The 24,899-nt window shown below is 45.9% G+C and overlaps 1 protein-coding gene across 15 annotated transcripts in view; it reads left to right on the forward strand.

Annotated features, from left to right (window-relative positions):
• The window catches only part of MAP4K4 (mitogen-activated protein kinase kinase kinase kinase 4), a gene marked incomplete at its 5' end in the record, with an annotated part of 173,932 nt that overhangs the window by 88,361 nt on the left and 60,672 nt on the right, over positions 1–24,899 (forward strand). For all 15 annotated transcript variants that reach the window (XM_079721334.1, XM_079721336.1, XM_079721329.1 and 12 more), the window contains one exon: positions 24,296–24,421. In XM_079721334.1, the coding sequence (XP_079577460.1) occupies positions 24,296–24,421 (126 nt within the window). The remainder of the gene's footprint in view (positions 1–24,295; positions 24,422–24,899) is intronic.

Raw genomic sequence — 24,899 nt, forward strand, 5'->3', positions numbered from 1 at the left:
AGTTAGAGGTCACAAGTTGTACCTCTTTATTGTTATTGTAATATTGGTATAAGGCAAGTCCTTGAAGAAAAGTTCTTAAAGTTAATTAGAAATTGATTAAGCTTTGATTTATTATAATTAAAAAATAGGGCAGTAATTTTGAGAACCAGTAGTCCCACTGTGTCCACACCGATCACACCCTTATTTTCACAGTCACCTCCCTAAGAAGACTTCTAAGATTTTTTTTTCCTAATCACCCCAATGAAAATTTACAGTCTGCACACATCTGCTCAGGCACTGTACGTGTATCTTTATACATAAAAGTAGTAGGTTTTTTCCTACACCTCTTAGAACCACTTTTCATCCCCTTAGAGGGCAATGTCACCCCATTGAGAACACCTGGTGTAGAGCAAATACGCATGGACAAAAGAGCTAGGGTGTGTTTTGTACTATTTCTAATACTTCCTTCTTAAAAAAGTTCACTAGATACTAGAATTCATCTTCAGTGATAAAGTGCAGAGTGGATGAAGTGAACTGAGAGTTTTTAAGGACTTGTGCCGGGCGTTGCATTGGGTGTGGTACAGGCTCGGCTGGAATTCATGGATGTCCTTCTCCGCTGCATCTACAACAGATGGAAGAACCAAAGTGGGACTTGGGCCACAAGAACAGACTGACTGTAAAGCCTGCTCCTCTTCTTTTTTTAATTTTACATTTAAATTTTCTTGAAGTATTGATTTACAATGTTGTGTTAATTTCTGCTGTACAGCAAAGTGACTCAGTTATACATATATACATTGTTTTTCACATTCTTTTCCATGATGGTTTATTGCAGGATATTGAGTATAGTTCCTTGTGCTCTACAGTAGGACCCTGCTGTTTATCCAGTCTGTTTATACTAGTTTGCATCTGCTAATCCCACACTGCCAGTCCTTCCCTCCCCCAAACTTACTCCTCTTCCACTATCCCTTCTTTCTCTAAAAGTAATATGAAGTTAACTTAGGGTTAAGCCAAACTGCTCAGCAGATAGGTACCCGTGGATGTGTTCTAAAGATAACTCTGCTGGTGAGGGTATGACAGTGAGATATTGTAAAGGATTAGATTTTTTGTTTTTGTCAAGGATAGAATGTGTTTGTTTGGGATTGATTTCTTCTAATTTAAGAATGTAACTGGGAACTTACAAAATATGAAAATTCTCCTGTTCTTGTCTATTTCATAAATAAATAAGTAGAGGAAGGTTAAGACTAGGTGAGCTGTATACTTTATATGTTGTATGTTTTTCACACTGAAAAGCCTTCATTTTATGTACAGATGACAACACGATGTTATGAAGGTGATTGATTGACCTGCCCAGAGTTCCATAGCTCACTGCCAGCATAGCACCCTGATCTTCTTTTCATTGCACTGTGATATCTCCTAGTTCACTCTGGGAGCACAGCTCTGTGTCCTGTACTTGGGGTCTAACTAGCACCAGGTAACTAGTCACAATGCCCAGTAAGTTGTAGGTACTCAAATCTTTGATGAATTGAACAGGGTGTTCTGGTTTTGTTGGGCACTTGGAGAAACATGTAATAGTTGTACAGTATTGGTTTCATTGTCCAAGAAAATTATAGTAATGTATTGTTGCAACAGAGAACTCTTGGAGGTATGACTGTGTTTTATAGCATTCTCATTTTTTGTAATAAAAAATATTAAAAATAACCGTAGGTGTCACACATTAATCGTAAATAAATAATAGTAAAACCTGCTCTTCGCACTTGAACTACATTCCTCTAGGAAAGAAAATAAAGGAGTCTCTTAAAATTACCAGTGGTTAGAAAGAGTGAGTACATTTCTGGCTTTTGTTTTTAGAACTAATAAAAATGATTTATTTACTTTTCTCCTTTTTCCTGTGAACATAAGTTTGAGGCCTATAAATATTTTTCAAAGTGAATTTATAGTTTATGAGCCTCATCGAAAGTCGGCCGCATTTATTTAATAGTCACGTCCTGGCTTTTACTGTAAGACAGTGTTAACACCTTTGGTAGACTGGGGCCTAGAGTTCAGTTTAATAAAGCTTCAGCTTCCTTACCTGTAAAATGGAATAATAATTCCTACTTCACAGGCTTTTGTCAGAATTAAAATTATATAATAGATGTAAAGTGTCTAGCATATAACTTTTACATGGTGAATGACGGTTTCTTTGTTCCCTTCTCATTAAAGATGCTGAAGACGTTTTAACACACACACCTGCCCTCCTGAGCGGCTGTTCTCTGCCCTCTCCAGGTGGCCCTCCTCCTCTGTGTGGACCCATCCTCTCTGCAGGCTCCTGCCTCAGGTGGCTTCTTTGTCCTCTGGTGTAGTCACACTGTCTGGTTCTTCGTGACCACTTTTGTCTGGCCCTGTGAGCTGTCTGCTAGGGCTGTTTTAATGGCTACCTGGAGAGCAGTTTCCACATGATGGTTGTATGCTTATGTTAATTCTGTACTGGGTTATAAACTCTGGGGAGCTAACTGTTTTAGGATTCTCATAGCCTTTCCAGGCTTTGGACAGAGCCCATCACATGCGTGGCACTCAGCTTCTGTTTGCTGCTTCTGAAGAATGTCCTGGCAATTTTAAAGGAAAATTTCCGAAGTGTTTTGAGTGTTGGCAAAAAAAAAAAAAAAAAAAATCTGTATCTATATCTCTCTCTACGTACACCCTTTATAACAATAGAGACAGCCCTTATTTTAATATGTATGTATTTTTTCTGTTGCTTTGTGGTTTACAAAAAAGAAAGAAAATTAAATCGGAAAAGAAAAATATTACCATCCATTCTTACTGGAAATAAGAAAAAGTACTCAGGGTTTTGGTCAGATGCAGTTTGTGTTCATTGGGACTAGAAGGGGCATATGTCAGCCACGGTTTGCGGACTTTTGTTTTCATGTCTTTAAATGCTGTTCGTGAAGTTGCACTAACTCATTCATTTAAACAATTACTAAACACTTAGTCTTTTTAATGCAGACTCTTCTCAGATGTAGGGTGGAATAGAAAGATTAATTTTGCTCCAGAAGGAGCTATTCTTAATCTCCTGGTAAAATAAAACTTGCCGTGAAAAGGAGCTCTTTGTAATCGTTGATGAGCCCTCCTCTCCAGGCAGATGCAGCTTCCCTGTCACTTCATGAATGGAAGGCATTTTTCTAAGGAAAACAAATAGTTGAATTTAAAGAAAACACCCAGCAATTTTTGTACAACCTGAATTGCTGTTTTTAAAAATATGGACACTGTACTTTACCAATCCCATCCTCCCTCCCCACTAGCTTTTTTTTTTTTTTTTAATTTGGGGGCTATAAATGCAAAATTTTCTTTTAAAATCTTGATACTTCCCTTCTTCCATTCCTAGCAAACTTATTTTAAAAAGTTGTGCATTGGAGGTCTTCAAGACCATCTTCAGGCTTAATGATTCCCTAGAAGGACTCACAGGGCTCCTTCTATGACTGCGCCCTCAGCCGTGATTTACAACCAAGGAAGGACACAAAGCAAAGTCAGCAAAGGGAAGAGGCGCATGGGATGAGGTCCAAAGGAATCCATGCACAAACTTCCAGGAGTCCTGTCGTGGTAGAGTCAGGTACATAATTCCTCCAGCAGTGAGCTGTCCTAACACGTGTGCAGCGCCCTCCACCAGGGAAGCTCCTCAGAGACGCAGTGCCTGGAGTTTTATTTGGAGCTGGTCACGTAAGCACCCTCTGCCTGGCATGTACCTGAGATTTCAGACTCCCTGCAGGGAAGTAGGTGTTCAGCATAAACCGTATTGTCTGTTCCAACAACCCAGGAGCAGGGAGCCACCCTTCTCAATCCAGGGGATGGTGGGAGCCCTCTCAAATCCAAGCTCTGGGTGCAAGCGCAGGCCGCGGCTTTGCACACAGGCCTCTGCAGGGGTAGCAGCCTCAGACCTGGAGGTCAGACTCTTCTCCTGGACCCTGTGCAACATTTCATTGGATGTCTGGTCTCCTGTGAGTCCCTCATCTTCCCCCGAAGTCTGTTCCACCCACAGCCGTATCCTTTCTCCGTCGGGGGGAGAAAGGATACGTCCCGCCTTCTGCTCAGGGCACAGAAGCCCTGGCGTCCTGCGACCGCTGCCTTCCTGTCACGTACCGCTCACCCCGTCTGTTAGGAAATCCCGTCAGTGCTGCCTTCAGACGGTATCCAGTTTGGCTCGAAATCGTCGCGGCCGGTGGTGGCCAGTGGGACGGATGGGCCATGGGTCAGTAACTTGACTCTGGATTAGAGGTACAAGAGGGTTTGTAAGCTATTTTTTCTGCTTCTGTATATTTGAAATTCATAAGAAGTTAGCATAGTTTGTGAGTCTGTAAGAAAATCTTAACACATGTGAATCTTGCCTCTGTGTGTGTGTGTGTGTGTGTGTGTGTGTGTGTGTGTATGAAGTATGACATGCATACAAAAGAGTACACAAATGACAAATCCAGGACATTTCTGAAAACTGAACTCACCCCAGTCACGAATCAGCAATAAACAGAGCGTAGCTGGCAGCCCAGGAGCGCCTGATGGCCCTTCCGGTCACCACTCCTCCCCCAAGAGTAACCACCCTCCCGACTTCTAACACGATCCATTACATTTGCTGTGTTTGTGGTTGATGTGCATGGAACCGTAAGGTACTGCTGTGTCTGCTTCTTTGACTTAACCTTACCTTTGCGGGACCCGTTCACACTGCTGCACGTAGAAAGCGTTTGTTTATTCTCCCAAGAGAACAGTCCCCTCCGAGGGGTGTGGAGCTGGCTGAGTAGCCTCGTGCCCTCTTGCGGGTAGCAGGTGCTGAACTGAATAGCTACAGAAACAAGCAAATTGACCTGGTGGAGGAAGTTCTCCTTGAACGGATAAGAGATGCTCAGTATAGGGAAAACAGACCTTCGCTTCTTAACTTCTTGTGTTTTGGGCATGATTAAATATTTCTTTTCTGGTTTAATTTTATCTGCTTAACTGCAAGAGTCAAGAGAAAAGTCGGTGTCGCTAACTTCCGACGATCAGGGATAAAGTGTTCTGTGGGAGCTTCTCCCTGGACTCCATCTCCCTTGGCTTTGAGTTTCCCGGCTGTGACAGGTCTTCAGCAGAAGGTTCTCACCCAGCGCCCTTGGGGAGTCTCCGTGTCACAGCGCTGCGGACTGTTCATCCTCTGTGAGCTGCTGGTCATTTTTCTGTTGACCCTGCGATCTTGGCAGGGGTCCTCCCCTCCCCGTTTCAGGGATAGAGGCTTGGGGTGACGTGCAGACGGGGAGATGGACCCTGACAAATGGGATGCCAGCCCATTCCATGGGGGCCAGCCCGAGTTCTTGTCCCCCCCTGCCCTGTCCAGTCCCCCGCCCCCTGCCCCAGCCACGGTCCCTCCCAGAACTTCGCAGGAGACCCTCTCAGCGCTTGCTCCCTTTCCTTTCTGACGACAAGGGTGTTTTAAGACAACACACAGCAAAGCCTTTGGTGAGGCATTTTGTTGTAGCCTTAGGGCAGCAGGAACAGTCATAACTGTTAGGTCGAGGGACTGTGTGGTCATGTGGTGTTTCCTGAGGACGAGTCCCCTTCCATGGGCCCCTGGGTGACCACTTCTCCCGTGAGTGAGAGAGAGAAGGTGTTTATACCAGGAAAGAGCTGGCGCCCTCCTTGTTGTGGTTTCATTTCAAGGAAACATCTAGTCTCCTCTCACTTTGGTTCACTTACTGGAGAGGCTGGATGTGTTTTTGCCTGAGGCTAGAACTAAAGAAGACCCCGTGGTTATTGTTTCTCCTTAAGTAGTTTAGAAAGAAGAAACCAGTTTATTTGGAAAATAACTGCAGAGATGGTTTTGTTCAAAAGGGGGAAGGAAAAGAAGAGAGAGAGCGGAGGTTAAAATTTGGAATCACGAGGTCCAGCAGCAGTGTCTCTCTGGACCTTTGTGAGAGCAGGGGCCGGACTGGAGTCGACTGTTGTGTACGATGCCGTGCTTGCGAACCTGTTTTGTTGATGTGATAAATGTAGACCTGATACTCTGAATGAGGCACGTGGTCCTGACTATTGCCAGAGATGCCAGGCCCATGGACCTGACACTCTGAATGGTGTCCCCGTGCACGTGGCCCTGACTCCTCCGAATGATGAGGGTGGTGTGGGCGATACTGCTCACCCAGTAACAGCGGGGTTTTTTTTCCCACTCATTTCCCCTACCTTCTTTTACCTAACACGACACGTCTTTATGCTGGTTTGAGGAAGGACAGCGACGTGTCTTGCTGTGCTTGTGTAAGTGCTTCATGGTGGTTCACATGGGGTGTGTGGTGGCGGGGAGGTTTAGGGTACCTGCCGTTTTTGCTTAGTCCACAGAAAGGGCAGAAGGTGGAACATCAAAGATGCTTCTTCACGGTGACGCCTAACAGTGAGTGGTTATTTCTTCCGGATAAGCCCCACGCCTTACCAGTAACCCCAGTCCTAGGTATTTGCCTCTGTGTTAGTGTTTTCCCCTAGGGGAGGATGGGAAGCAGATGCGCATCGCTCCTTTCTTTGCTGGTCCGGCTGGAGATAACCGGACCCGAGTGCTGGACGGTGTGGGTGCGCCGTGCGTGGGGTGGTGGCCTGGAGCTCGTGGAGAGGGCTGGCTGGCACCGTGCACGTACGAGGACCCTGCCTCTTATCTTACCCCACGGTGCCCGTGCCTGTGACCCTACCCCGGCTCTGATACAGCAGAGTTCACAGCCGAGGCTGCTTCAGTAAAGCCGAGGTCATCACAGGTGGAGAACGTTTTCTTAACTGCTCTGGTCATGGGAGCTTAGATGTTTAAGGTCTTCTGGGCCTTTGAATGTTGCTGCTTAGTTCTGTTCATCCTCTCCTTCCCCCAAGAACAGTTTAGTACACTTAAGAGTGGTGAGTTTTGTGGTATATAAATTCTGGCTCTATAAAGCAGTTGGAACCAAAAGTTTAAATGACTTCTAGATTACTGTTTTTGTTTTTATTTTTATTTATGAAATGTAGATATTCTAGGGAGAAAATCCAGAGAAAAAGAAAGGTGAAGAAAAGCATTTCATAATTCTGTCCCCTTGGTTTATTTACTGTTAACATGTTAATAGGTATTTTTCTAGTTTCATATAGAGAGAGATATGTATATATACATATACATGTAAAATTGTTCTTTAAATGGTGAAATAGCCTTTTCTCTAACATTAAAAGTAATATACGCATCTAGAAAATAGGAAGATGGGAGAACGTTTTCCCTTGCCCTGCGCCCGCCTCCACCAGGATGAGTGTGGTTGATTTCTTGCCGTGTTTCCAGCCTTTCCTGGTATTCAAGCTGTTTCTTAGTGCTGCTGATTACTCGGAATTTCCAGTTGAACGTGTGTGTTTATCTGTGTGGCTGCATTTAGTTTAAAAATAGGTTTGTGTCTATCCTAGGAAGATTTCTCCTAAGTAATTTAGAAGGTGAATTCCTTAGCCTTGTCTAGTCTCAAACGTACACTTCATATAACTTTGTTTTAGTCGCCACCTCACAGTAAACTTCTTCCCGTAAGCTTGTTAGTAGTGCACGTTTACTCTCTATGTTCACGTAGTGGTTACTTCTTCTCTCCGTGTACTGTGTTTGGGCAGTGTGTCCTTAAGATTGTAAACTACTTCAGAATAGGCCAGTTTGAGTAATTTCATACCATGTGATGAGAAGCGCTTTCTAGTTTTAGTTCTTACTAAGGTCTTGGAAAGTGGGCACTCACTGCCATTGTACATACTGGTTACTTAATATACTTTTCCTTGACAGATGCTCCTTAAATAGCAAGGTGTTTGCCATTGTCTTTATTCTTTTAACTTATCTGAATATAAGGAAAAGCGAAGTTAGGGAAAGGAAGCAGCATATGACTTAAAAAGGCCTGACTGAAACGTATGTACTGTTCGAAACCTCTTTGATAGATTCTGTGTATTTCTGTTGACACTTGACTTACACCTTCCCTCGGTTGAATAGTTGAGGTGGTTCAGTCCCAGTGTTTGTTTCCATATCATCTCCAGCATCTGTTGCTTCCTTTGTGTGGGAGGGAGATGCTGGCTGCCAGGCTGTCTCTAAGTGGGGCTGTGACATCATGCCTGATGGATGGGCACAGCTGTGGGGTCTCCATGTGTGCTTTGGCAGCAGGCACACCAGGCACAGCTGGTCTGAGAATGTACTTATCTTCTCCTGCAACTCTATGAAAATTATGTGGTGTACAGTGGAATAATGCCAAGGGTACTTACTTGATGAAGAAGGCATGAGTGATTCAAGAGCCCAAGATGGTTTTCGGTGCAGACTTGAAGATTTCAGTGAATTGAAAGTACCATTGTCTTACTGAGTTTTTGCCTCTAAATCACTTAGTGCAGTGCTGATGGAGACATGCTAACTTTCTTCATTCTAAGTTTAATAAATGGTCATTTTGGTAAAGCAGGTAGTTGAAACAGCAGGGAAGACTGTGGCCAAACAATCAGAGCGAATTTACTTTGATTCAAATCTCAGAAGGTTTGCTGTGTCTGAGATGCATTTCGTAGCAGCTCGTGTACATTTTTACTTTTTTTTTTTTTTTTTTGTGGTACGCGGGCCTCTCACTGTTGTGGCCTCTCCCGTTGCGGAGCACAGGCTCTGGACGCGCAGGCTCAGCGGCCATGGCTCACGGGCCCAGCCGCTCCGCGGCATGTGGGATCTTCCCAGACCGGGGCATGAACCCGTGTCCCCTGCATCGGCAGGCGGAGTCTCAACCAGTACGCCACCAGGGAAGCCCTCGTGTACATTTTTAGATGGAATGTTTAGGGGAGATTCCGTGGTGCCACTGGGTTTTTTCCTTTATATATCTCTTTAATGTGTATATATTAATTATATTTATATTATATATTATGAATTATTACATACTATAATTTATTTACGTAATTAAAGTTTAATCACTTGTGGGGAAGCCTTTTCCCTGAATTGACACTGGTTTTTATAATATTTGAAAAAGTTCAACATGCTATTTAAAAACACATGCGTCTCTAGAATTTGTTACTTATTGTATCTCTAGGATTTTATGACTCCCCCCCACCCCACCCCGCAATAGTTAAGGATGTCCTTGTCTTCAGTTAAAATTAACCACTGAGGGGCTCTTAGCTCTGAACAGCGAGCTTCAAATTAACCCTTTATGTACTCTGGACTCTTAACTCCGGAGGCGTTTCTGTTTCTTCCCTTTAAAAGCCGTAGAGAACCTTAAATTTTAAACCCAGTCTTCCCCCCTCCTGCATCTGTGCTTAGTTAGATAAACCGATCAGTCTAATGAATTCTGCACAGAGGCTGCAGCGCTCTGTGTGCCTGTTTTAGCCCAAGGCTCAGTATTCCACAGACAGACAGCTAGTGAGTAGACACGCGTGTAAACATCCACGCACAGACGCGAGGTCGCCCGCTTATCCTGAGCCTGGCAGGAGAAGAGGGTGTTTTCTGATTTCTCCTACAGATGTGTTTAGTTTCATTGCTCACTCAGTCCAGGCTCTGGTGCTGTGGACGTGCTTTTGCATCCTGTGAGCGTCCTTGCTCCATCCTGTGTCCTGTGATCCCTCTGGTCTGGGTCCCTCCTGTGCTGGCTCTTCCAGCCCCTCAGCTCTCTCTGGAAGGTCTGCCTGCCTGCACCTTGGCGGGGCTCCCCTCCCCCGGGGGCGGCCTGATGCCCTTTCCTGGTGTGTCCCTCCATCTCTGCATCCTGCCCCTGGCTGCCATCTGTGCAGAAGTGGCCTTCAGCCAGCTGGCTGAATGCACATGTTCCGTGGAGGAGCCTACACAGGGACATGGTTCTTGCTAAAAGGCTGTCGAGAAATGTGACATCGCAAACTCTCGGCCTTCGTGTTTGGAGTCCCGGCAGATGGTGAATTTGGTGGTTTGTGCTGCTGGTTGGAGGTGGATGGCTGGGGCTGGTTCCACCAGGATGACCCCCTTCTTCGTGCGTGGGAGTTTGGGTTGGTGAGTGACCTTTCCGGGTTTCCACTGGAGAAATGTATTTGAAGACGGAACTAACTGGTTTGCATTTCGGTGGAGTCGCCATTGAGGTAGTGACTTTGTACGTTGTGTTGGTGGTGACGGCCCTGGTTTCCTTCCCTTCCCTAGTCCAGCCCCATCGCCTTGAGGGCAGCAAGGGGTCTCTGTGGTCCGACTCTTGGCCTCTCTGAGAGTTCCAGTTTTAACACACCCACTCCGAGGTGGTCAGCCTGACCCCAGGGCCGCGCGGACTCTCACTGTGTGTGTTGCTTCACAGACACTCAGCACATAGGGCGGCGCTTGGTGGCCTGGGGGTCGGTGGGGGGCGTGCTGGGTGCTCTTTAGGGAGCGTCTGGGTGACCGTTGCATCTGTGATGTCCCAGGCCGGCTTTTCTGGTCCCTCTCCAGCAGTTCCAGACTGCAGCTTACTCTCCGCAGTGTGTGCGCGTGTGTGTGTGCGTGTGTGCGTGTGCGCATGTGTAAAAGGAGGAAAAATGAATTAGGTAACGTGATCTCACGGAGCTATTTTTAGACCAGCATGACTTATTACAGTTTTGTGAGCTGTGCATGTAATACCCTGCCCTGGAGTTCTATATAAAGTGATGAATAAGAAAAAGTTTGCTGGTCGCTTATCTTTCTAGTGATGTAAAAAAAAAGGAATCTACACCTTTCCTTTGCTTTAAATAACTGCTGGTTGGGGGGGGATGGGGGACTATCTGAGGTAAAAGAAGTGAGGTTAAGATACGATACTGAAGTTGCATCTTCAGAATTTGGGGAAACTTTTTGTTTGTCTCTTTATATTGGATGGCCTTAATCCTGTATTATTGCCTTCCACTTTTAAAACTCAAGATTTGTTTTCTGGAAAACACTTTTTTTTTCCTGTATGCGATAAAATACACGTTTTAAACAGTAACCCTGTCTATCTTTTAAAGTCACAGTCAAAAGAAAAATTATTTTCTGATAAAATACAAATAGGACTAACCATCAGCAGTACCACTTATTGTGATCACAGCATGTCTCAGAATGAAAATACTGGGAACGAAGCTGTAGCAGGGTGAGTTTGTCCCCCTTGTAGCTGTGACGCTTCTTACAAGCTTCAGAATACACTTGATTAATACCAATCTCAGCACTGAGTCATCTTCTTTCTAAATGAATCACATAATGAAGATAATTGGTTCTCTCTCTCCTCCCATCTTTTTGGTATCTGTTTTTTTGGCATCTCTCCACATTTTCCCAAGAGGAGCACCTGTAGTTTATCGGTGCGTTCTTGTATGAGCAGGTGACATGTAGTTAAGGACGCACGTCGCTAACTGTTCTTTAGCAGGAGACCTGAGCAGACCATGCAGTCAGCTTACAGTGGGATGACCGTTTCAGGATCTGGCTGTTGGTCTCGCTGGGGGCCGGCACCCTTGCTTGGCCTCTCAGCTGTCACAGCAGTGAGTTTGATAAGCCTGGCAAGTGTCCAGTACCTGCTGCCCGAGGGCAGGTGACGCCGAGTTCACTGGTCTGAGTTCACCGGGGTTGCCCTTGACAGGCTGCTGCAGGCACGCTTTGTGTTCGGAGTTGTATTACATCAGTTTATAGAGCAAAAGATAATCGTAGTTTGTTTTCTGAACATCATGTTTGAGTACCTGCTGTGTGCTGGGCACCATGGGGGTCTTTGCATGTTACCTGACTTTTCTCTTCCTCCACCCTGGGGTGTGACTCCCCAGCCAAGAATGGAGTAGAATTTCCTTCTCTTGCATGCAGGGAAACTGAGGCTCAGAGATTTACTCTTTTTAAAATTTTATTTCTTACTTTAAAGATCACCTGTCTCAGCAGCATCCAGCTGTACACAGTGCACACATTTAGTCTGACAGGGCCTGTCAGGGGCACGGACGTGAACAGGGTGGAGTCCCTGCCTCCCTGGAGCTTATGTCCTCACAGAGGAGGTAGATTTTTTGTGTGTGTGGTACGAAGGCCTCTCACTGTTGTGAGAGCAGGGAGGGTGGGCCGGGTGGGGAGCAAGGTGCCAGGCACCGTCGTCAGCTTTGTGACCCATCCCTGGGACATGAGCCTGGTTCAGAAGATTGAGCTGGCAGCTCGCTGGAGGAGAAGCCTTCCAGGACTAGGATCCTCAGTGAGAGAGCCTTTGCGCCAGCAAACCTTATTGCAGAAGGCTTATATATGATGCCATAACAGGGACCTTTCCCTATGTGCTGGATGGGTGAGCACACCCAACCACTGCGCCACCAGGGAAGCCCAGGAGGTAGATTTTTTTTTTTTTTACGTCTTTATTGGAGTATAATTTCTTAACAATGGTGTGTTAGTTTCTGCTTTATAACAAATTTAATCAGTTATACATATACATATGTTCCCATATCCCCTCCCTCTTGCGTCTCCCTCCCACCCTCCCTATCCCACCCCTCCAGGTGGTCACAAAGCACCGAGCTGATCTCCCTGTGCTATGCGGCTGCTTCCCACTAGCTATCTACCTTACATTTGGTAGTGTATATATGTCCATGCCTCTCTTTCGCTTTGTCACAGCTTACCCTTCCCCCTGCCTATATCCTCAAGTCCATTCTCTAGTAGGTCTGTGTCTTTATTCCTGTCTTACCCCTATGTTCTTCATGACATTTTTTCCCTTAAATTCCATTTATATGTGTCAGCATACAGTATTTGTCTTTCTCTTTCTGACTTACTTCACTCTGTATGACAGACTCTCGGTCCATCCACCTCATTACAAATAGCTCAATTTCGTTTCTTTTTATGGCTGAGTAATATTCCATTGTATATATGTGCCACATCTTCTTTATCCATTCATCCGATGATGGACACTTAGGTTGTTTCCATCTCCGGGCTATTGTAAATAGGGCTGCTATGAACATTTTGGTACATGACTCTTTTTGAATTATGGTTTTCTCAGGGTATATGCCCAGTAGTGGGATTGCTGGGTCAAATGGTAGTTCTATTTGTAGTTTTTTAAGGAACCTCCATACCGTTCTCCATAGTGGCTGTACCAATTCACATTCCCACCAGCAGTGCAAGAGTGTTCCCTTTTTTCCACACCCTCTCCAGCATTTATTGTTTCTAGATTTTTTGATGATGGCCATTCTGACTGGTGTGAGATGATATCTCATTGTAGTTTTGATTTGCATTTCTCTAATGAGTAAAGATGTTGAGTATCCTTTCATGTGTTTGTTGGCAGTCTGTATGTCTTCTTTGGAGAAATGTCTATTTAATTCTTCTGCCCATTTTTGGATTGGGTTGTTTGTTTTTTTGTTATTGAGCTGCATGAGCTGCTTATAAATTTTGGAGATTAATCCTTTGTCAGTTGCTTCATTTGCAAATATTTTCTCCCATTCTGAGGGTTGTCTTTTGGTCTTATTTATGGTTTCCTTTGCTGTGCAAAAGCTTTGAAGTTTCATTAGGTCCCATGTGTTTATTTTTGGTTTTATTTCCATTTCTCTAGGAGGTGGGTCAAAAAGGATCTTGCTGTGATTTATGTCATAGAGTGTTCTGCCTATGTTTTCCTCTAAGAGTTTGATAGTGTCTGGCCTTACATTTTAGGTCTTTAATCCATTTTGAGCTTATTTTTGTGTATGGTGTTAGGGAGTGATCTAATCTCATACTTTTAAGCGCGTTTTTGTGGGGCTGAGTGCTGAGACAGATGACGATCTGTCTGTCCCCAGATGCATGGTTTTTATGCTACTGGATGTTTTTGTTGCCTTTCTAGGTTCTTCTGGAGCTTGAGCCGTGCAGCTAGTGTGACTGTGGTGCAGAGCTGGGGGGAGGTGGCTGTTCTAGGGGGAAGGGTTCCTCCAGCTGGGAGGCTTGGGGACACATTGTATAAATTTCTGACAGAGTATAAAGCATCCATCAAGACTTTTCCCAAGAAGGACCAACCGTATCGTGGGCTGTACCTGAATGGATTGGTCTGGTTCACAGCAGAACTTCCCTTTGGGTTTTATTAAGACTCGAGGTCAGTCACCCGTCTAGTCTAGGGGAGGGGGTGGATCCTACAGGGTCAGACCCCTCCGTCGGCTGCTCAGGTGCATGTCTGGGGCTCAGGGTTAGGGTTCTGTATTCCTCCCATTTTCTCTCTTCACGTGATTTGGTATGTTTCTAAAAAGTAGGGGAAAGTAGGACTTCCCTGGTGGCGCACTGGTTGAGAGTCCACCTGCCGATGCAGGGGACACGGGTTCATGCCCCGGTCCGGGAGGATCCCACATGCCGCGGAGCGGCTGGGCCCGTGAGCCATGGCCGCTGAGCCTGCGCATGCAGAGCCTGTGCTCAGCAACGGGAGAGGCCACAACAGTGAGAGGCCCGCGTACCGCAAAAAAAAAAAAAAAAAAAAAGTAGGGGAAAGTAGAAGGGGGAGGCATTTTAGATTATTTTCCTAGTTGGAATTGGAAAATAAGGAGATGAGGTTTAATCACTGAGGCTATCCTGTAGCTTTTCTCCACCCACGGTCATGAGGCACCATCACTCACAAGCAAGGAGGTTTTTTTTGTTGTTGTTGTTTGTTTTTAAAGGGGTGGGGGCAGCCAAGTAAACTTAAAAAAATATATATATATATATATTTTTTTTTGGCTGTGTTGGTTCTTCATTGCTGCATGCGGGCTTTCTCTAGTTGCATTGAGCAGGGGCTACTCTTCGTTGCGGTGTGCGGGCTTCTCACTGCGGTGGCTTCTCTTGTTGCGGAGCACGGGCTCTAGGCGCACAGGCTTCAGTAGTTGTGGCACACGGGCTCAGTAGTTGTGGCTCACGGGCTTAGTTGCTCCGCGGCATGTGAGGCCTTCCCGGACCAGGGCTTGAACCCGTGTCCCCTGCACTGGCAGGCGGATTCTTAACCACTGCGCCACCAGGAGGTCCAACTAAGGAGTTTTGAGAAGCACTGGGGTGGCTCCACATCCGTGCAAGTCCCCCTGGATGAGCGCGGATGCCGTGTAATGTTGCCAGTGATGCACTTACCTGAATTTTGTTACCTATAAGCTTTTGGAAAAAGGGGTGTCTGTCAGGAGTTAGAATATCTCGCTTCTATTTTCTGTTTTCCCCAAAGACTTGTGGAACTCGGTCCTTGTCTTCTTGAGTCACTTCTGTGGAAGCATCTTTGAATCCTCAGAGCCGAGGGAATGGCTCTTCACACGTGGTTTCCATGAAGATCCCCCAGACACTTCTCCAGGCTGTAAAGTTGTGTCTGGCCGGTCCGTGGTATTTGAGTGGAAACTGCCATTTCAGAGCAAGGAGGGGATCCCTTTCCAGATACGCAGATTAGCCACAGTGAAGAGAATTATTAGAAAGTAACAAAACACACCTTTACACTAAGGCTTATTTCCTTGTTGCCACGACTGGCACACGGTTGCAGATTTCTGTTATCCAGGAAGCGCCAGGAGCCAGGTTGGAGGTACTTACTTCCTATTTTGGCTTAACACCATGACACTTGCAAGATAGCTGACCGAAGGAAGACCTGATTACTTTTCTCTAGACTGTCCTTGCTTCTTTTTCCTCTTTCACTCACCTGCTGTGGTATATCATGACACAGATCATATAAGCAGGAATTAGGGTAGCTCGTGAGGGTGGGAGGTGAGGGAGACAGGAAGGGTAAGGAAAAGGTCAAGGTAAAACCATGAAACATACCCCCAAATCTTTGCTTGGCCACTAAGATCCTCGAGGTCAGAATTAGAAAATCACTGAGCTTTGTAAATACTGGCCATTGGACACCGTCCACCACCAATCACTGCCCATCCCGACCCTGGCAGAGAACACTTCACTACCCCGGCAGAGAGTATGGTCTATTACTTGCTTAATTTTGGCAATTTCTATACTTTTGATTCAGGCATAAACTAAATAGCTTGCTTATAACAATTGAGATCAAACAAAAGTTATTATTATCTTTTTTTTTTTGCGGTACGCCGGCCTCTCACTGTTGTGGCCTCTCCCGTTGCGGAGCACAGGCTCCGGACGCACAGGCTCAGCGGCCCTGGCTCACGGGCCCAGCCGCTCCGCGGCATGTGGGGTCTTCCCGGACCGGGGCACGAACCTGTGTCCCCTGCATCGGCAGGCGGACTCTCAACCACTGCTCCACCAGGGAAGCCCACAAAAGTTATTTTAATGATCTTATCAAAAGCATATTTTGCACATTATTTTGTTCAGTTGATTTCCTATGTGTGACTTAAATGTTTTAAAATTATGATGATATTCCTTTAGTGGTGGGAAAGTGGGACCAGATGGTCTCTGTGTTGTTGGGAGGTGAGGGTCTTTAGCCTTCTACCCTGGTAGAGGAATCAAAACATCTGTAAATCCAAGTTGTTGTGTTCTGAACACACTGGGTTCTAATTTAATGAGCCATATAAAACAGATTGAGTCTCAGATTCCTTTACCAGCAGATGCCCCAAAAGGCTTAGTGGTTATTACCTGCAAGGGTGTAGGTTGTATGGTGTTTTTGTCCGCTGATTCCATTATCTGGGTTCATTTCAGTTGACCCCCTTCCACCACCACCACGCGCCCCCCGCCCCACCATGGGCATTTGTTCCCACTTCTTTGCACACTGGTAATTTTTAATTGGATGCCAGCCATGTGATTTTTACCTTACTGGGTATTGGACATTTTATATTTTTATAATATTCTTGAGCTTTCCCCTGGGATGCAGTTAGTTACTTGGAATCTGTCTGAGCCTTTTAAGGTCCGTTCCTTGGGGTCAGATCAGCATTTAGTCTAGAGCTGGTTTTACCCCACTGCTGAGGCAGGAGCTTCCTGAATGCTGCACCCAAGTTCCTGTGAATGATGAGATTTTCCAGTCTGGGCAGTGGCAGCAGGCACTGTTCCCCATCCTTGTGAGCACTGGGTACTGTTCCCCGATCCTCTGGGGGTCCTCCCCTGACCTCAGGAGGACGTGTTGGGTTCTCTGCTCAGATCTCCTGCCCTGTCTCTGCATCTCTCCTCCCTGACCTCTGTCCTGCACGCTCCAGCTGCCCCTCAGCTCTGTGTCCTCAGCTCACCATCCTCTGGGCTTCGGTGGGGTTTCCTCTCGCTTTGCTGCAGCCTGGAATCTCCCAGGGCAGCAAGCTCGGCAGTTGTAGGTCTCTCCTCATGTTCCCGTCTCTCAGAGGTCACTGTCCTTCAACCCCTGGCGTCCAGCGTCCTAAAACTCCTTCATTCGTTTTATCTATTGTAGTTGTTCAAGTGGGAGCATATGTGGCCCTTGACCCTCCTTCTTAGCCTGGAACAGAAGTACGTCCTTTGTCCTTTTCACTTGCAGACTATTTTCAGAGCCAGCCTTTGACTGACCTGCCGTGTCAGTTGTGTAAGCAGGGGCTCTGTGCATGTGAGTGCACTATGGGGCCGGTCAGAAATGCACAGACGTGTGACGTTTTCCACATTCATAGCTCCTCCAGAGCTGTGCCCCTTCTTGGCACCGCTTCCTAGGGTCTGGCTTTCAGGTTTTAACGTGTGCGCGGTGCTCTTGGTGTGGAGTTCGCCCCTGGCTTAGGGAAGGGCGTGGGCACAGGGGTAAGACTCGGTCCAGGGCCCTCGGGCAGGTCAGGAAGGTAAAGCTGGCTCGATGGCTGATCCCGGGCTCCAGGTACCGCTCCTTTGCTCCGGAAACAACTTGAGCTTGGAAATCTCTGATCTCAGGAAGTCATGGGCCTGGATTGGTACCATTGCAGCCAACAGGAAGACGTGACCGTGGAGGTCCGAGCTCTGGGTGACGCTGACCCAGCGGAAGGCAGGTGAACCAGCAAGGTTCCCGTTCTTCAAACTCCCCTCAGCCTCCCCGTACAGCTGAGCACTGGAGTGAGCGGCCGGAGCGGGGAGCTTGGCGGTGACTCGGGACCAGCAAGGGGGACGTGAGGGCCCCCTGTCCAGGGAGGGCGGGGGAGCTGGACATGCGAACGGCCAGAAGGCAACTCATTTGGATGCTTATGGAGTTAACGCCTCTACTCGAAACTCTTAACTTTCCCCCACGTAGGAAAATAGTATTGTTGAAAATTGGGCAAGTTAAAGAAGAAAACATCTGTAATCCAGAGGTAATCTTTGGGCACAGTTCTTTTTTCTTTCTGTGTGCACATTGAAACGTGTGGAGTTATCTAAGTATACTTGTACACTGGTGTTGCGAATGGCAAAATGCTGATGTTAAGAATATATTATTTTGCCATCTTCTGAGCATTTTGGATTAACTGATCTCTTTCTGGTCTCATAATATAATTACAAGTTTGGTTATGGAGGGGAGGAAAAAACCCTTTCCTTCTACCCTTCTAGGTTCTTGATCATGTAATAAAAGATTAACAAGAGGAAAACAAACAGGTTTGCTAACTTGTCTATCTCGTATATACATGGGAGCCTTCACAAGGAAAATGAAGACTCAAAGAAGACTCTGTCTGTGTACCAGGTTGAACAAAGAGATGCCATTGTGGACCAGTGACTAAACCATATGGGACAGCTAACAGAAGATAAGAGGCTTGCTTGTACAGAATTCTTTTGGCCTCAATCCCCTGGCTCTGGTGATAAGAATGTTTTTTCCAGTTGGTATAGGAAGGATGCCTTTCCTATGGGAGTTCTATCGCTTGCTTTCAGGAAGAAAAGGGGAGGTCAGAGCACCTTTTTTTGTCCCTGCTGTTTGTCAAGTACCTTTAGCTTAAAATAATCCCATGTCAAAGAAGCATATTTTGGGGTGACAGTCAAGTGTTTTGGTGGAGGATTTGATTTTGGTCGCTCTGGGCCTTACCCAGGAGATCTGCTTTCCACCTCTGTCGGGACCTAGGTTTCAGCTCCTACTTCAGGGGCCATACTAAAGGGTCCCCAATGGAGGAGGAAAATGGATGGGTTCTAAAATCAAGTATTGATGTGACTTATTTCAAGTTAGACTATCGAAGCAACTTGTACCCTGGGGAATTGTGTCCTGTAAATTGGGGCTTGACACTTTGGAAAGTTCTAATAGTTTCGTTTAGATCCTGGAGAAAATAGCGATGGGTCTTACCTGACTTTGTGATTTGAGTTAGCTCACCGTGTTCATTCACCATGCTGTGCCTGTTGGTAAGGGGTCATCCCAGAGGTGTGACTTACCTGACTTTATGGTGTGAGTTAGCTCACCGTGTTCATTCGCTATGCTGTGCCTGTTGGTAAGGGGTCATCCCAGAGGTGTGTCTTGGCCTCCTTGCAAGCACCAATCTCCCAGGTTTTTCCTGAGTGAGTGAAGTTGAGGAAGATGGATTGTACTTGCCGTCCTGCACCATCTCGTCACAGTCTGAAGCTACCACCCTGCCGTGCCCATCCCGGTGGACGGTGCCACTCTGTAGTCCTCTTCTGTACCACGCTGCTCTCAGAGCCCAGTCTAATGACACAGCCTCACTGAAATATAGCAGATTTCACAGAAGACTTTGCTGAGTCTAGTAAAGTCCTACGTGGTGGTGTCTGTCGACAGAAGGAACAGGTGAAGCGCTTCAGGGCCATTCGAGTTGGGCTTTGGGGTCTCAGAAGTCCATTGGCTCAGTAGCAAAACTGGGGAGCATGTCTTTTTGTCTGAAATGTGTTCAAGGCAGTATTCTTTGTAGAGTAAGATGTCACGAGTGCCTGATTTCCATTGCAGTTATGTTCATTTTGTCCTTTTTCTGTTGGGGTTTTTGTTCTGGAGCTGATGGATCTTCTGAGATGGACGCAGATTAATTTTTAAAGAACGTTCCATTCCTTCCTTCGACCAGATCCTGGACCTTCATTTTGCTCCAGAAGCTTCCCTGCAGAGTCGTGTTCGCCTCTGTCTGGTTGAATTATCAGTGAATTTAAGTTGCAGAACTTTTCATATGTCTGAGTCATAAAAATTAATTTTGGTGAATTCAGCTTGGTGTGATACTGAATGACACTCTCGGATGTCGCTGGGATTTGCCAGGTCAAAGGTGATCTGCCCTCATTTCTCTGACAGTTCACAGTCCCATAAGGAAGGGTTTGGTAGTAGTTAACTAAAACAAACTTGTAAACTTTTTTCTAAAATGGATATTTAATGGCTATTTTCATTCTAAGTATATATACATTTTGGTGGTGAAATCTGCCAGATACTCGCGTATTTCATTTTATTAGTATTCTCTCCATCTAGTAAAGGTAGAGTGAATAATGAATGGCCCTTCCTGTTTTTGTTCAGCTCTTAATGAGTAGGCTTAATTCTGTAAGGAGGGGCTGCTGGGGAGAGCATCCCCCAGACCTCCTGGGTCCTCCCAGTCGGCTCATTGGAAGTCCGCCTGCCGGCAGTGGAAGGAGACAGAATTTTGGTAACGAGAGTTTAAACAACATTTTAAGGAGTCATTAAGAAACCCCACTATTCCTATACACTGCTCTGTGTTCAGACTGTGGAGTGGGCAGGGCTTTTCCTATGACTCCCAAACCCACAGCTGCTTTTGAAGATGACCACGATTCAGATGTACCCTCCCCGTCCCCCCGCCCCATCCTCTAGCAGCCAAGGAAGGCAAAGGAAAACTCCTCCCTAGTCTTAGCTCAGCCTGAGACAAAGACCTTTTCTGCCGGAGTTTGCTCCCACTGGGGAGACTCCAGAATGCTAATTGGCATCAGCTGCCTTAGATCACCAGGGGGCTGGCAGCTGCCTCATCCCCGGAGGAGACCCAGAGGGGGGCCTGCTCTGTTCCCCAAATGTCCTCTCTCCTCTCTCAAGTGACCCTTAATTTTTTTTTTTTTTTTCCCCATCTGTACGTGACTGTGGCCTCCTAAAGGGGAGGGTGAAGGGCAAAGGCGTTTGGACTCGGCCGGGATACTTGGATATATCGCTTCCTCATGGAGCTTTGCTACATCCACTTTCTTTGCAAATGTGGGATTTGTCATCGTTTTAAAAATGCAGTTAGTCTGTTCTAAGTCTGATTTCCGCTGTATCTGGCAAAATGAGGTGTTTGTTTTTGGTGGTGGTGTGTATGCATTTAAATACTGGAATGAGAACACCAAACTTGTTTTCACCTAATGACTGAAGGGAGATTCGAACTCAGACGTTGGTTCGTTATTACCCTAAAGACACCGTCTAAGACACTATATGATAAGCATTCGTCATGATTAGGATTCCAGCTGTAGTTGGCTCCAAACTGTTGGTAGATTCTGCGTTTCTGATGCTTTTCCTCCAAGGTGGGCACTCATAATTAGACAGTGAATGACAGTGGTGTGAGTGCCTTTTTATTTTATAAACTGTGCAATAGCCATCTATTTGAAAATCAGAGAAGCCAGAGAAGGAGTGTTTCAAAGTATATATAATCCTTATCCTGAAATGATGATTTGAGAATGTTTTCCTCTCAGTATTTGTAGTTCAGTTTCATCTGCATCGAGGATTTGACTACTTAAGACCCCGGAAGTATTCTGGCAAGTGACATTGGTCTGATTACTGTATTTTCGGAAAATATTTGGATGTTTCAGTCATATTAGAAAAGCTGTTGCCAAACTGTGTTTAAGCTGCTCTTATGTCGTATTTCATTGTTTGTAACTTGCAGCCCAGTTTCAGAGATGTTACAGCCTGTGTCTTACGGTTGATGGTGAATCACAGTTTCGTTACAAAAAGTGATTGGGTGTCTGTCTAGCAGCATCTTAGGTTCAGGGAGGTGCGTTGTTCCGTGATGATCCTCCAGCAGTATTACCCGTGTGCATATTAAGTGCTTTTCACACCGGTGAGCAGTACCGCATTTAAGCCTATGAGGATCTTTAAATATGTAAGATGTGTGAGGATTTTAACTCAGTGGGCTCCAAAAACATCAGGTGCCGATGGAGGGTCTTGGTTGTTCTTATACAGAGCGGTGAACGAGTTAGATCCTGGAAGACACTGGTTTTTGTCACTAAAAGAAAAAATATGTCAAAACCAGTCACAGTATGTCAAGACCCTTAATTATTGCTCAGGAAGCTTCTTGTGGGAGAACTGTAGGTAGCGTTTGCTTTCTGTCCAGAAGTGAAACCTACTAGCAGAGCATCACAGGGACTAAAGACCCTGGGGTGACTTAGGCAGCGTGGGGGGTGGGTGGAGGTCCGTAGGAAGGGTTAGGGATGGAGCAATAAAGTCCCGCCTTCCGTCCAGGAAGGCATACATTACTGCGTGAAGTGAGTGGCTGCGCTCTTAGCACAGAAAATGAAAATCGGTAGTGTATTGATTTTTCCCTATTCTAGTTCAGCATTGTTCCTTTTGTTTTTGTGTAGCCTTTGTACCCCATATCCTTACAGGTTTACTGGTTTTAGATAAGAGGAAAAAAATCACACCTTTAGTTGACTTTCTAATCCTGCAGTAACACCTCCTCCTTTCCTGCAGGAGCGAGGCTGTGGGCAGACTCGCGCTCATTTTTGTTAGGAGCGTGTCAGTCTCGACAGGCCTTGTTGGGGTGTCCTGGCCGCCCAGGAACCCAGAGACTGTGGGCGGCGAGTCGTGAGCTGCGATCCAGAGAGAGCAGGGCCCTGTGCTGGCAGGTGGTGGTCCTTCCACAGCATGGGCGCGAACGCGAGCATGAGATAAAGCTGTGGATGGATGGGGCTTCCTAGTTCTGCTTGGGGCGCGCTCCCTTGTGCCCAGCGTGAACAAAAGCTCTTGCCCCTTTATGTTTTATAGTATAAAGTTTCTATACTATAAAGGTCCCAGATAGAGGTGTGTGACTGTGTAATCCTAGCCAGGCTAAGCACTGGTTTTGTTGAGCATTAAGCTAGTTAATCATCCTAGTTGTTCAGCCTCTTATCATTCACTGCTGCTTTAACCGTGGCCATTGAAATCCATACGCATTTGGTGTGATTTACATATATATGGGTTTTGAATGAGAATTATTACACAGACTAGTGTCTAGACTGTACGTGGCCATGTGACTCTGCTCCGTATTTATGTCATCATCTGCCAGAGTCACATGACAACCATGCCTGTCATCTGTACGCTGTAATAGTCTCATACTTATGTCTCTGGACCGAGCTGGAAGCCCCCGCCATGAGAATCACTGGTGTCGGATGATTACATGTTTTGGTGTGTATTGGGTTTATTAAGCAGTAATGACCAACTGAAAGTTGTTTTTAAAAAGACATTTTCTTTTTTCATTTGGTCTCACTGTTCATATCTAATGAATGATGTTGCCCTAAGAGCAATGTTTGCAAACCAAACTTACTTTAGGTCTGTGAGGCCTTATGCAAGGTTCTTGGAGATGCTAGGCTGCAACAGTAGGTTTTGTGTGTGTGTGTGCGCGCACACGTGTGCATATACATGTACCTACGCGGCTCAGAATCCCTGAGTCTTCTCTGGAGAGGGAAGGATATCAGCTAAAGTGGAAGGAGTGTGTCAGTGTAGAAAAGTCAGGAGGTTTTAGGGAACCACTCATCATTTCCTGTTGAAAATACATGAAATAAAGGGAATTCTAGAGATCTGGTTATGAGGCTTTTCTCAAAGATCTTCTTGATCTTCCCTCAAACACCTCTTTTCTAACCAAGGCAGATTTTCTCTATTCCTGCACATTCTCTCTTTTTTCTCACTTTAATTCTGCTTTCCTCTCATTCTCATGCTACCTGTAAACCTTTCTTCGGATGACTCTTTGCAGGTGGTTTGGCGTTACCCTCTCCCCGTGTCTGTGTGTGCAGCAGGTGACAGGACGCCCCCGATGACACGGTTTTCCCCGGGGCGGGGGGGAGGGGTTGGTGTGGGAGAAGGCGGAGACCTGAACATTCACAAGAGCAACTTATTTTTATCTTCCGGACCTTTGTCACCATCTGTCCCCTTCATTCTCCCTCTAATCTTCTCGTACAGACTCTTCATTTCTTCCTCTGCTCATCTTATTTTAGTAAAGCAAGAGGTGGGGGGATGAGCCCAGTCTAGGGACAACCTGCCACCACTGAGTGGTGTTTATGTTTCTGGGCTCCTGGACTGGCCCGAGTCTCTTGGGGGCGCTGTCTGTCCAGGACCACAGGGCCCCTGAGCTTGGCCCCTGCCCCTGACCCAGGGTGATGCTGCTGTGTGAGGCTCTCAGAGGTGAACCTAAAGTGCGTCAGACGATTTGTACTCAAAAATGTTCTCTAGAAAAGAAGCAGCCCTTCCTAGTCATTTGAAATAGTATCAGCCAGTTTCCTTTTTCCTCCCATTTTTACAGATGAGCCAGTTGCGGCCCAGAGAAGTGGAGTGAATTGCCTGGGGTCACGTGGCCCGTGGAAGAGCCAGGCCACGCGTGCCCTCTGCCCCTGGTGCTTCCTGTTTCATCTTCACCTTTTGTGCGTGTATGTCTTCTTGCAGAGCCCGTAATCACATTTCAAAGGAGGCATCCCGGAAAGTCCCCTATGACTGGCACAAGAGTAAAGTGTTTCTCCCTTGCTGGAGGGGCTGGGAACATCTGATTGCCTGTGTGTGGAGAAAGTAAAATCCTGCGTGTCATTCAAAAGCTGCACATTTTATTTTTATTTTTTCTTAAGGATGAAGAGGAGGAAATCAAGCTGGAGATAAATATGCTGAAGAAATATTCTCATCATAGAAATATTGCAACATATTACGGTGCTTTCATTAAAAAGAGCCCCCCAGGACACGATGACCAACTCTGGGTAGGCAGACGTTTCCTGAGCGTTCTGTGGGGTTTCCTCTTTGATTGTATTTAAAAGGGCATTAAGAACCTTCCAGAGGGGGGAGGGGAGAGAAAAGCAAAGAGAAAGGGGTAACATCTGGTATCTTCCCTGGCCTTCTCAGTGGAAGGTGTCCTGAATGTTTATTTTGGTGTTGATTTCACATTGCAGGAAAAAGAGTTAACTTTGTGTTTTGGGAATAAAATGGCACATAAAAAAAAGGTACCAAAATAGCAAGGAAATTAGTAGCTTGAAAATAAAAGCAATGTGATAAAAACTTTATGGAAATTAATTAGTGTGGAATCTCAACTAAATGCATCTTTCTTTACTACGTTGGAATGAGAGACAAATTGCAAGAAAACAAACTTAGTTCAGTAATTTATTAAGAACAGTGGACTCCAGGGAAATTTATAGAATTTATACATATTCAACCGTATCTCTTATTGAATACATTTCTATT

The sequence above is a fragment of the Hyperoodon ampullatus genome, assembly GCF_949752795.1.
Source record: "Hyperoodon ampullatus genome assembly, chromosome: 15".
Lineage (NCBI taxonomy): Eukaryota > Metazoa > Chordata > Mammalia > Artiodactyla > Ziphiidae > Hyperoodon > Hyperoodon ampullatus.